The sequence below is a fragment of the Schistocerca gregaria genome, chromosome 3 (assembly GCF_023897955.1).
Source record: "Schistocerca gregaria isolate iqSchGreg1 chromosome 3, iqSchGreg1.2, whole genome shotgun sequence".
Lineage (NCBI taxonomy): Eukaryota > Metazoa > Arthropoda > Insecta > Orthoptera > Acrididae > Schistocerca > Schistocerca gregaria.
Window position 1 is genome coordinate 114,313,273 of NC_064922.1, and position 14,201 is coordinate 114,327,473.

Below are 14,201 nucleotides of genomic sequence, written 5' to 3' on the forward strand. Positions count from 1 at the left end.
TTGTGCACATTGTCGGCCTTAATGATATGTGCAAATATTTTTTACCTATGAGAGTGTAAAAATCTGATAATTTAGATGTCTTATTGAAATTGCTTATTGCTTTTCTTAAAATTATTGTTTATTTGTTCTTAACTTATATTAATTGTTGTTTGATTGGTGTTTGCCGTGTTCCCCGCGGTCTGTTTGTGTTCCAGTTTTTCTGCGAGCTGGGATTCGTGGGGGCGGCGCCACGTCCCGCTTCGGCGCACGGAAGCTGTGACGTGACATCTAATGGGAAGTGACTCCCGGCTGGGCCTCGACGTTTAGGTGTTGTTTGGACGGCTGGTCTGCTGCTTCCGGCATTTTAAGTTAAGTCACCTTTTGCCCTGGTCACCCTGGCGTCACTGCCAGTCTGACAAACTCGCATGTATAATTAAAAAAAAAAATTGAAATTTACTTGCCAATGAGTTACATTAATTGTAATATCTTACTTGTGTTATTGCTCTGTATATATGGTGCCACATTCCACATTTCATTGAATCACTTCTGATGTAATTTACTGTTCGTAAAGTAACTGTAATTCCGTGCTTGCTCAAGAAGGAAGCTGCCTTTTTTCGATATTGTCTAAATGATGGCCACATGTTGGTAGTATATTTGCTGTTTTTATAAATGTGGTATTGAATAAATTATTGATGTACTAGTTGTTGTCTTTAAGGAGTGACATTATAGGGGCCTGGATCAAATCCCGACATCCTAAGTCACAATCTCGTCCTCATTCACGTGCGTGTCGCCGAAATGGCGTCACGTAAAAAGACTTGCACCAGGCGATCAGGTCTATCCACCGTGAGTCCCTCGAAACATGGCATTTAATTTCATTTCATCTTAAACCAATGCCGTAAATAAGGTAGTATGAAAGTATACAAATAAAATAATATTTAGAAAACAAACAGTACAAATGCAATAATTTTATACAGTGTTTTGTAACTATGCTATTTTCTGCAGATGTAGAAGACCCACTGATGATGGCGATATTTGCCGTTGAAACTAATGTGGGAATAAATCACATAAAGAGTTTTGCTTTAAGGCGGACTCACAATGCCCATACTGTTGTTTTTCATGGAAAGACGCACCAGTTGGACGATTTCCAAGATTTGACCCTTGGAACCTTTGATATTTCCACTCTTCATGTACATCTCCACACGTTAAAATCAATAACATCCTGTTTTAGCCGTTACGGCTGCAGTAGTTCAATTCTAAGCGTTGCTAAAAGTTAAAGAATAGTGACTATACAAAATGACATTTGTACAGCGAGAAGTAACGTGTGTTAGAGGTAATTGCAGCATAATGTACCTGCTAGGAGGCGGCGGTTCGGGTCGGAGATGTAATTGAATCTGTTGACGACCTCCTGAGGAGCATCCAGCAGCTTGGCTTCATTCCCACAGTGGCAGGCGAGGTGGGCAAAGTAGAGGAAGAGCGGCCTCTGCGTGTCGTGCTGGCCGATGAGCCTCTCCGCCTCCTCCGTGAACACGTCCGTCACGTACTGGCCCGAATACTGCCATGCGGTCGTCATGTTGTCGCGCATGTCGTAGCCGTTCATATCCTGCAGGTCCCAGTGAACGCCGTGTAAAATATACCGATAAAAGCAAAGCCGACACGTCAAGTAATCCTACACCGCTACACTCAGCAACGACGAGAACACAGTTTCTTTCATGAAAAGGTATTATTTTGACGTGGAACTGACTTGCTGTTCTCATATCGTAAATTTAAACAAATGAACGTGACTTCCTAGAGTTTTAACTTAAAAGAGGAGGCCACTACGCTGGGATCACGTATTTACTTCAAACTTTCTACCCCTGTAGTAGGCCAATAAAAAAGCTTAATGTGCAAGAACTAAGCTGCACTACTCTGGCAATTCCGAGAAAATAGCAAGAAAAGTTCTACACGTCTCTTATGCACCTGATGTATTTGTGCAAAGGTGCAGGCAGTTTCAAGGGCCGAGCGGTCTCAGGCGCTGCAGTCATGGACTGTGCGGCTGGTCCCGGCGGAGGTTCGAGTAATCTCTCGGGCATAGGTGTCTGTGTTTGTCCTCAGAATACTTCAGGTTAAATAGTATATAAGATTAGGGACTGATGAACTTAGCAGTTAAGTCCCATATGATTTCACACAGATTTGAACATGTTTTGAACGAAGCGACGGCTCGATTTCCGCCAACTCTTAGTTTTTAATCTATATTCCTTTCATCACTAGTCATACTGTGTAATTTATATGATATTTGACAGATAAGAAAATGACAAAAAAACACGTTCGTTTTCATGAACTTGCACTGAATGTCAGAGGTTGTTTGACTGTTTACTATTTGTAATTCAATTTTCTAGGACAAGCTTGGAAAGTCCAAAAAATGGTTCAAATGGCTCTGAGCACTATGCGACTTAACTTCTGAGGTCATCAGTCGCCTAGAACTTAGAACTAATTAAACCTAACCAACCTAAGAACGTCACACACATCTATGCCCGAGGCAGGATTCGAACCTACGACCGTAGCAGTCGCTCGGTTCCAGACTGTAGCGCCTAGAACCGCACGGTCACTCCGGCCGGCGGAAAGTCTAAGTTAAACCTCGGTAAATAATGACATGAATGAAACTATTCACAATAAGTAATACACGGTGTCTCAAAAGGAATCATGCGATTTACAGAAATCACGACTGTTATGCTATTTTAGATACGTGCGTGAACAATGTAGTGTTGGAAAGAGCGAAGTCTCGAGTTTTACATGGTTCCTGCAAGGTATCATCAGTGTGCACCTAGTTAAGTTCTAGTAAAGATGGTGTCGGAACAACAGAAAGCGTTTTGCGTTCTACGTTTTGCACAGTGCGGGTCAGTAATAACTGTTTAGCGTGACTCTCACACTAGCTACGGTGTGGATCCTCCTACAGCACAGAGCAATTTCGAGAAGGAGGTTCTTTGTGTAAAGGCAACTCGCCGCGCTGTCCCCGACTGTCTGACAAGGACGTCGAACGCATCCACAGTAGTTTCACATGGCGTCCGCAGAAATCCCTTCGCCCTGCAGCTCGACAGCTCAACGTGCCCGATGTCCGTTTAGCGTGTATTTCGTCGACGTTTTTACACGAAACCACTCAAAATTCAGCTACTGCAAGCTCTTCGTGAAGGTGGCAAACAACAACGTGTGGAGGTATGTAATTTCGTCCCTGGCAAGACGAAGGATGACACTTTTTTCTGCTGGTTGTTGTGACCGAGAGTTTATAGGCGCTTCAGTATGGAACCACGAGACTGCTGCTGTCGCAGGTTCGAATCCTGCCTCGGGCATAGATGTGTGTGGTGTCTTTAGGATAGTTAGGTTTAAGTAGTTCTACGTTGTAGGGCACTGATGACCTCAGATGTTAAGTCCGATGGTGCTCAGAGCCATTTGAACCATTTGAACTTTTCTTCCACACTTAGTGACGAGCCAACATTCCATTTCAACTGAAAAATGAAACGTCATAACGTGAGAATATCGGGAACGGAACAACCATCTGAAGCTTAGCAACATGTCAGAGATTCTCAAAAATTTAATGTGTTTTTCAAAGTTTCACTGGAAAATTGTGTGGTCCAGTTTTCTTTGGCGAGATCACTGTTACAGGCAGCACATATCTCGATACGCTTGCGAACTTTATTTCCCCATAGTTGGAGACTAATTGGAACGACTTCACTTACCAACAGGATGGGGAACCGCCACGCTGGCATCTGGATGTACAGGAATTTTTAAACAAAATAATTACTGAACGATGGATCGGTCGCAGTGGACCAAATGATTCAGCCTTACATTACTGGCCTGCAAGGTCACTGGACCTGACTTTATGCGATTATTTCTTGTACGGGTGTATAAAATACTCTGTTTATGTTCCTCCACTACCAAAAACAATGCATGAACTGAGACATGAAATAACAGCAGCTGTGGAAGCTGTAACTCAGGACATACTCGATGCAGTGTGGGAACAATTTGAATACCGCATTGGTATATGCATCGCAAGAGTGGCATATTGAAAAGGTATGAAACAAAACCTTTTTGAGTTTCCAATCGAAATTTATTGTATATATTTATTAGTTTCAGAAATATATGCCTGCCAAATCAGAGATTCTTTTCGATACACCCTGTGTAGTAAGTCACAGTTTGCCAGACCACAGGAGTAATGTACAATTTGTCGTCGGATGTCCTCTCCACATCATACGTGGAAGGATGATGTTTGTCATACAGACATTGAAAACATAAATTGTAACTTTGTGCAAATACTTCAAGCAAACAAAAATGTTTTTTTCATTATACTACCTCTCAAATGGTGTATCAATTAAATAATATGACTAGTGATGCTGAAAATTATTAGGTATGAGTGGGAGTCGAAACTTCGCCTCATACGCGTTCGTCTTGTGGAGTTTAGACGCTACCCACTTGACCACCATGGACAGATACACAAGCCACATAATATACCCGTAAAACTTCTTTTGCGATTTTCTCGGAAATGCCAGAGTAGTACACATTATGTTGTTTTAATGACCTACTAATGGTGTACAATGTTTGAAGGAAATCTGTGATACTCATCTCGTGAAGAGAATAAATGATAAATGGAAACTAATCTGACTTAAACTAGACATTATCTGAACGCGCTCAGCATATTGCTTTCTGAGAATATTTAATATGACTTTTCTGTGACAGTATTATGCCTTGAAAGAAAAAGCGTATTCGCTGAACCTGTCATTATGCGCAAAGAACTGTTGGTGCTCTGTCTGTCCTACATCTTGTAGCCTAGCACAGGGGTGAAATTAGCTGGAACTCTGAAAGGAAATCCATTTATATGTTGGCTCTATGCTCGTGTAGCGGCAGCTGTTTCAAACATGCGTAATTACAAACTTGGGAATCCGATGTAGGAAAAATGTCGAAAGTTATTGGCTTGATTTGGAGAAACCGTTAAACAGTCGGTAAATAATAATGGAAGCCAAATTAGCAAAGTTAGTGGGAATTCGAACTGCGGTATACATACAGATTGTGTAAGGGGTATACGTGTAGATTTTTGTATATGTTCACACATCAGTGAGTCGGTTGTTAAATCTCTGCGACGAATAGTTCCTCTGTTCTGTACGACTTCTTGGACACTGGGGTCGTTCGTAGTAACACCGTTAATTAGAACAGTCTGAATAAGTAACAGTTTATTAATTTCCACAAAACGTATCTTTGCTCACCAGGCTCGGCTGCTGCTATGAAAGTGCTAACGTGGACTCGCGATTTAGAACACACTATATCAGCCACGATTACTGAGTGGCGAAACGACACGATTTCAGAATGAAATGTGGCTTCACTTCTGCGCTAGAAAACACAAGTTCGTAGACACTTCTTGGCACTGTTCTGACGGCATTGGCGTGTAGGCGCATCTCACAGCAGACGTAAGTCTCTTCACTCACCGCGGTTGACACGGGCTGTGTTACGGCGAGTAGGCAGCGCAAAGGCGTTACGCCGACAGGAACAACCTGAAGTGGGTAGGATCGGTTCTCGAACACAACTGCCATCCAGGCCTCTAAGGACGCTATATCAGAGTGAGGCGTGGCGGTGTCACCTCAGAACCACGGGAGGCATTGCTCCTTCCTGTCACATCACTGGCACCTCGTGATACTGCTTTACTGTACAGTATCTCCGAGGTGGTCGATAATTCTTGAGCAGCTATCGGTTCTCGACGACACTGCGTTTTCCACAGTCAGTATATACTAACAATTTGGTGTCCATGCATCCACACTTCAACTCCTAACCTAGTCCCCAGAAGAAAATATGCATTAATTGCTTATTCTTGCCAAGTATACTTGGAGATACTAAAGAAATCAAAAACATACGACTTGTAATGGCTATAACTGTTAGTCCGCAAATGAGGTAAATACTGGTGTAACGTTATTCAGTGCACCGTCCTCAGATACCAACAGAAACAACTGCACTTACAGACATTACGTTCTTTATAGCTACCCTTCTACGAACGCAATACTTAAACATACATCAATTACTGTTAGAAAAACCCTGATAAAACACACTTGTGCGGCAACTAATTGCAATGCCACAACCATAAAATGCCCAAAGTATGACTTCATTTACAGTCGCTAGTTAATACAAGGAGTAGGCATGGCTACGAAAAATACACACCCACGGAAAATTTTACTTGTGCTTCGATATAAGACCAAGTGCTTGTCGTGAAGTACCCGCAATGTGGTTTCGAGGAACAGGTGATGGTGTCGCGAGAAAATGTACTATTAACATCCTCTTACACGAGAGGCAGTCTGGGTGCTAAATCACTGAGATTGTTGTTACCAATTCCACAGCGTGTAGCACGGCATCGGTCTCGAACAGGTCTTTCCTGTGTCTCGGTTATCAACAAAGTGGTCAACCACGCAGAAGCTTCTACTTAGATTTCCGGCAACGGAAGTTGACATTACATTATGTGAACATACACATACCGAATAAATGTAAAGTCTTAAGCCATGTTTCCAAAGTCATGAATTACTTACACGTACATGCCCTGACTATCACTCGCCTTAGTCACTTTGCATGTGAAAACAGTTGTGGCAACCTGTGCTTAAGTTACGAAATTTAAAAAAACGTTTAACTTTCCTCCACGAAGTCGCTTTCCACATAATTACCTACGAGCTTCTGCAGCTGTCGCTAACTGGAACAAAGCTCTGTCTACTAAATAATTTTCCCCTGATTAAGAACTTGTAATATGTCACAAAATAGGTTACTTCCCTGTTGCTGCGTCTGTCTCGGCCGACTGCTGCTGCCTGACTGAGCTCGAATGCAATGTTGCGATACTACTTCACACCTCTGCGGAAAGTGGAGACATGAGATGCCATTTGATCTGACACTTCTGTGAAAGATTTTGCGTGTTTATATTCAAAAATTGGGGATGTATTTGTGGTTCTTCCTTTTCTTGACGTGGTTATTATTATATCTGGAACGTCTTTCGTCGTCAGATACATTCCATTTTGCTATAACTGCATCCATAACAATTCCCCTTCTTGCATAGTATTTGTCGACGTACAGGACGCGGCCGGCTTTAAACAATGGATCCATCAACACTAGAGAACATGTCATGAGCTGGTGTGGCAATCTCCTTTCAACCATCAATTTAACATTCCACGTCTAGCCTCGATGCATATACGTGCCAATAGCTTCGACGATATTTCTGACGTTTCCCAGGAATATACTGGCCAAATCCAAGCCTTCCTCTAAACGGCACCATATCCACATTAATGCACACTTTCTTACCAGGACCATACACTTCGTGAAATTTATCGTTTAGTAGATCAATTAATGGTGAAATTTTGTAAAATTTGCCATTATTTGTACCAGAATATGCCCAAAATAATGTAACATACTAAAAAGTGCTTGAAACTTCTTACGTGGTAAAGCTTTATTCATTTTTCTATAGCATATTCATTGAACAATACCTCTGCAGTATAGGTTTTTGATGCAAACCAGTCCACAGAACAAATCCAAAATACGCAGGATTTCTTCGTTATTCGTGTCTTCTATCTATTGCTGTAGTCTACTGAGTTCTGTAAACTTTTCGTTGACAAGACTGTCAAGAGTTCGTTGCTCGGCATAACGATTCGTCTCGGTGACTATCATTTCCAACACCTGGACATCAAAAAGCAATCGGTAAAACTCCAGTTCATCGCATCTTCCAGTCTTTTTCGTCTTCACATGATCAGCATTTCCCTCATTACGGTTTGTGGTAAAATCATTCATATTTCCAGGTACATCGAGTGTAATAGTTCGGGAGAGAGGTAATGTGTATTGTTCAGGTCTGAAGTACTTATGCTATTGCAAGTTTAGCCGTACCTGGTCTCCCCAACCATGTGATACAATGAGGGCGTGTCTGCGGCGGCTATTCTCTCTTCGTGGGTGCATCTAATCCGAAAAGCTGCATTTAAAAATTCAAGTCCTCGTTGCATCGGGAGAAGGAAATTAGCTGGGCAGCAGAATGAAAACTTGCGGCTTTATAACTTTCACTTAACACAAAACTGAGACAACGCAATTATATATGCCTTTCTTTCACCAGCTTAACAGTGCGACAGACAGCGAAATCGGTGAAAAAAATCAGGTACATAAAATAAAACTGATAGTTTTTTAATTACAAAGAAATGAAAGCCCTTAGCTGCTTACAGGTGTTTACATACGTCAACGGGGACGGGGACAGATGAAAATGTGTGCCCCGACCAGGAGCCGAACCCGAGGTCTCCTGCTTACATGGGAGGTGCTCTATCGATTTCTTTTGTCTTCACATGACATTCGTTAAAGTTCGTTTGCTGATCCTTCCACTCAGTTTTTTTTTATTACAGAGGCCAACCAGCTGTCTGACCGAACACCTGAGTTACCGCGCCGGCGTCCATCTGAGCCACCGAGGACACAGAGGATAGTGCGACTGCAGGGACTTACCTCTGGCACCCCTCACATTCTCAACGTATTGTCCCGCGCTACATTCGTAGTGCCCCGCCCATTATACCCATTACTGGCGGGGCGTTGCCGATTGCCGTAAGAGTTCAGGCACTGTTCGTGTATTCGCACAGAAGAAGAAGATGGTCAAGTGGCCGGTGAGCCTTACATACATACATATAAAGATGCTATCTGTTCTTTCGGATCTGTCCGAAACAACAGGTATCATCTTAGTATAGGATAGTTTTGTTTTTCAATTTTCTGTCAGCGTAAATGCAATCATACCTCCCTACGATATCTTTGCCGCACTGTGACGCCGCGAACATTTATTTCTGTGTCCTTGAGGAACAGTTGCTGATTCCCGACTGGGTTCCTTCTTTCTTTTTATCCTGGATCGGAATCGTCGGAATGACGATAGGCACTCTGGAGATAGTGTTGACGATCATCGCCAAACAAACTGGCCGCGCTCTCACCGAGTTCGCTTTTCTCGTCCAATCTACTCGTAGTTAATTCTGTGTTCACCATTGTGACAAACTCAGCAGAAACCAAGCTCACATTTTCAGGAAAACACGACTTCAAACATAAATAACCTCTAGCAACCTTGCCGCTCTATCTATCGTGAGTGTAACCAGAGATTGTAAACTTAAGAGAACAGATCACTGCGGGGCTAACTACAAGAGTTGACTGTCAGGCTATTCTTCAACGAAATTCGGAACCAAAGGTACACGGCCTCTTCTGGAGATCAGGAGAGCTATGTATCCATTTGAGATCATTTTAGCTTGAAACCTCCCCTTAGAAAAATTTACGTTATTTGATTTTCAAACAGCTGAGGAGAACTGAACGTACTCAGACATTTCGCTCTTTACTTATCCTGATCATCAATAAAGTGACACACAATATTTTTAGCGCAACGCAATCTGACTTTCAATAATCCCTACAAAAGAATGGCCCTGACCAACAGTAACCTATACCTTTCATGAATCACTTACCTCACAAAAATTTTCGTTACTCGAGCTACTGCAATACAGCGAGCGCTAATACTGCCAGCTAATTAAAAGATTCTAACTACTGAAGGCACTAACTACTGATAGGAATATTTAGCAAATGAAAGATTTTGATACACAACAAACAATGTATTTACCTTAATAGTGTTCAAAAGTCATAATATATGTCTCAGTTAATGACATCCAGTCGTACAAATTTACTCTCTGTGACGGGCACACGTCCTGATTATCCCATCTCAAAACTCCCCCATCTCACTCCCCACTGCTGGCGGCTCACCTCCAACTGCGCAACGCTACGCGCTGTTCACATCCGACTGCCCTACACTACAATAGCGATTATTCCAACAATTCCAACCAGCCACAGACTGCACACAGCACAGCCAGTGATTTTTATACAGACTGCTACGTGGCGTTAGCAACATAAAAACCTAAACAGCCTACTTACAGGCTGTTTATACGATTTATATATAATCCCTATAAGGTGTGTATCAAGATGATGCACATAGCCTGCAATTTGATACACACGGCAGCCAAACCTTTAATATGGTGTGACCACACTTTCTCTTTATAGTGGCTTGAAATATCATGGGGGCACTTCCAATTACACGTCTGAACGTTTGTGGAGCAATAGCAGCTCATCCTTCCGCAGGAGCCGAAGCCAGAGAAAGTAGTGCCGTAGGATGCTGGGCTCTGGACTGAAGCCGCGTTCTAACTCACGACAAATGTTTTCGATTAGGTTCACGCCAGGACTCTGGACAGGCCATTCTATTTCAGTAACTTCCTTATCTAAAATACATTGCCTCAGAGACACAACTTTATGACAAAGTGTATTGTGATACCGATACAAGTGATCATCGTCTCCAAACTTTTCTTGTACTTTACGCATCATACAAGGCTCAAAAATTGTTCATATCCTTCCACATTTAACTTAAGCACAATAAGAGAACCAATGCTGCCAGTTATAACACATCCGCACTTTAACATCGTTTCCTCCATGCGTCACTATTGACATTACACATGAAGGCAGATAATGTCCTTCACACATCCACCAAAGCCAAAACCAAACCCCTTCGTCGAATTTCTGCAGAGTACAGAGCGAGTCATCACCCGATCACTCGTGTCTAGTCATTAACTGTGCAGTGGTGTCTCTATATCACTTCATGCTTTCTTTAGCACTTCCTGGAGAAAAGCGTGCCTCGTGATAAACTACACAACCATTGTACCACATTCTTTTCAACTCTCAGATCACAGTCACTGCGCTAGCTGGATTGCTGGTAGAGATCTGGAACTCACGAGTGATTTTCGCTGGTGATTTTATGTAACTTTTAGCAACCTCCTTTCGCAATGATGGACGGTTGTTCTCCAGCAGTACATCAAGTCTTCCTGGACTTGTTGGTTTGACTGTGACTGCTCTTTGGCGTTTGTGCTTCACGATCACACCGCCGACAGTCGACCAGAGCAGCTTTAGAAAGGGTACGGCAAGAAAGGAAGAATGAATTGATTGTTGGTGTTAATAACGATCATCCTCCTTTACCTCCTCCGCATTACTGCAGATGACGTGTCACTGAGCACATTTGTTCTGTGCATGCAGTACACGTGAGGCCCCTAGTTGTTTCCACTGCACTGTGTGGAATAGGAAGGCTCTGTTATAGTTCACTAACCTGCTGCCTTCAAGTTTATCTCCCCAGCGCAGAAAACAGCACGCAGGTCGTGGGTTCTGTATCTTGATGTTGAAACTGACTTCTAGCGAGGTGCTCTTCTGAAATAATGTATCACTTCTTTGAGATGCCACTCGAAAACTTTAATATAGCCACACGAGAAGACTACATCATCTTAATACAACGCCTTCTGATACAGCAAAGTACACGATCAAACACAATGTTTACGAAAATGTATTTTTACACTATTTGCGGCAAGTGTCTGTGCCTCATGACTACCGGAGTCAGTTTTTTAATATTGAATACTGGCAAACACATTCTGCTACAGACAACATGGCTGTACATCTCGACTGCCTAATCCAGAGTGACGAACAGCCCGAAACACTTCGCGTGCCATACCATAGAAGGCGTGAGCCTGGAATTTCTTCAGTCTTTTGATTTTGATTCACATTGTTTTTAATAATTCTAAAATGACTGATTAAAAGTCAGCTGTTGAGAGATATTTATATTAAAAAGTAAAGTCGTTCCAATAAGTAGTTTAACTAATAATAATAACTATATATTAAAGTTTTGGCGTCCTTGCTCCGAACACAGTAGCCAATCACAGATCAGTAGCAATATGAAGGTGGTCTTTCTCACGGGAAAGGTGTCGAATCTAACATCTGTCACAGATACCTCACACCACATTTCGTCGTCTATATACTTCTCCACTGCTCTGGGAACAGCTTCTTGGAGCCTATTATGATCGCTGACTAAAGCAGAAATATTACAAGGGTGAAGTGGCCCTGAAGGATTTGTCACTCACCTTACCTCCAATGAGTAACCCACGTTCGAGGTCACTGACGTAGCCTGACCGACACATTCTCGTGTTACCGCTGCTCTGCTAACAGCGCAATTCTCCCCACCCAGTTTTATTTCCTGTCGAAACCATCGATTGTGACATCCGGTAGTCAACCCCGCATTACCTTGGGGTCTCCGGATATGTTGATCTAAATGTATATACTGACATAAAAAATTTGTTCTTATTGTATAATTGTATTACTTTTCATTCTACTGCTTCACTAAGTCACTATATCAGAATGAGGGCACATTCCATTAAACTGTGTGTAATACAGAAAAAAGACTGTGGTCAAATATGTCATTGCCAACAAAAAGTAATTAATAATTACGTTAGGAATATGTTTGTCAGTTATACGTCATCTTACCTCACCATATTTTATATTTTTAATTTTTTACATCCAGAGTTGAATCTATACCTCTATTTACAAAGATTACGTTGACGTTTTTTGGGTAGTTACGTCTCCTTCACTTTATCATCTACATTTAGTTATGAAGTTGTTTTCATCAATGTCGATGAAAAATTTCCACATTTGTATTTAAATCTTCAAATAAAGTAATGTCAATGTAATTTTTGAAAATTAAGCTGTAGCTGCGAAAAGCCTTGGACTAAAACAATAAAGTAAGATGTAAGGCGTAGTCATCTGACAAGGAGACAGACGGAATAAAAGTAATTTCCACATGTGCCAATAAATTTATCCCAGAATGACACTGTCAATGTCTTCATGGAAAAATGTTTGTGGTTGGCTATGGAGTCATGATTGTAACCAGGCTTGCACCTCTTCGCCCGAAGCAAATTTACGGCCACGAATAGCTGTCTTCAGGGCTCCAAAAACTTCTGCAGTGCACTCAAAAAAGAGCCTTTCAACCAATTGGGCCCGTCTGGAAAGCCACCCACGCGGGCTAATATTGCGAGCTACCCGATACCACCGCCCATCACAGCATCGTTCTGTTATGAGCCCTTTGGTGCATCGTACGGAAGCCACTTCAAGAGCCATAAAACCTGTCAAAGGATTGAGCCATTTGCGAAGAGTGATATAAAACGTCTACAATGAATCCCGCCACCCATTTCACCAAAGAGTTCAACGAATCTTCCGTGTTTACGGTTTGTGACTGAGTAGTCGGAAATATTAGCCGACCCCTAAGGGGGGCGTAAAATCGATTCGGTTTCAGGTCTCCTATAAGAACTTATGAGATCTGTGAAAGATCACGTAGGCCTCAACACGCAGGAACATACAAAATCACGCACTCGTGTGGAGACTCATACGCCTAGCAAATTACACCCACAATTCAACAGTGCCGTAATTGGTACGGGATATATTACCACCTAAGACTCTCATTCGGGAGAACGACGGTTGAAACACAGTTCCAAACACCCTGATTTAGGTTTTCAGTGATTTCCCTAAATCAATTCACGGAAATGCCGGGATGGTTCCTTCACAAGGACACGGCCGACTTCCTTCCCCATCCTTCCCTAATCCGATGCGACCGACGACCTCGCTGTTTGGTTCCATTCCCCAAATCAATCAACCGGCAAACCACGGACGGTATCCTAAGAAATCAGCGGCAGCAGAACATGATTTAAAAACAGGCAGCTAATTATAATCCAAGAAACCTCTGCGCGAAGAAAACTGATGTAAATTCCGATGAACAGTGAACTGTAGTGCGAAGCCTACGCTCACAAAAGACAAGCTAGCGGCCAGAACTGCGAAAGGCTACTGAGACATGGAACGGGAAAGTCCGCTGTCCGAGTTATCTCGTCATCAGCACTCAGGTAGCGGCGCGCGTATATTCATCATGAGCGCTCAGGGGCCGGCAAGCGGGTGCGACTTAACAGCGCTCAGGGGAAAACCGGCGGCCGCGACTATACTCGGCATTAGCACTCAGGGAGTGGCACGCAACATGAAGAGTAAAGTCGTCAACAACAGTCAAAGTGTTGAATGGGCAAATAGATTATGGGACACGTAACCCAGAGAGCTCTCCAGATATTAAATAACCTCATTTCAATAGGTCATAAAAGATTCCATCTCCCACCACACCAGATTAAACCCTGCCACAATAGCATCCTAACCTCTGTTGTGGGTTACGGCTCGGGAGTCTGGGCGCACAGACTCACGAGGGTCGTGTCCGCCATGACAATGAGAAGGGTCCAGAGGAGCATGATATTAAGATCTGAGGGGGCCTATAGAACATCTTCGGGTGGGGGGGGGGGGGGGGCTATTGGTCATAATGTGGCTCTGCCCTCTGGACATCAAAATAG

At 42.8% G+C, this 14,201-nt stretch overlaps 1 protein-coding gene across 1 annotated transcript in view; it reads right to left on the bottom strand.

Annotated features, from left to right (window-relative positions):
• LOC126355273 (arylsulfatase B-like) overlaps positions 1–14,201 on the bottom strand; it is a 76,437-nt gene that overhangs the window by 34,515 nt on the left and 27,721 nt on the right. The window contains exons 5-6 of the mRNA XM_050005561.1: positions 9,648–9,668; positions 1,330–1,579 (exon numbers count right to left, since the gene is read on the bottom strand). Of these exons, the coding sequence (XP_049861518.1) occupies positions 1,330–1,579; positions 9,648–9,668 (271 nt within the window). The remainder of the gene's footprint in view (positions 1–1,329; positions 1,580–9,647; positions 9,669–14,201) is intronic.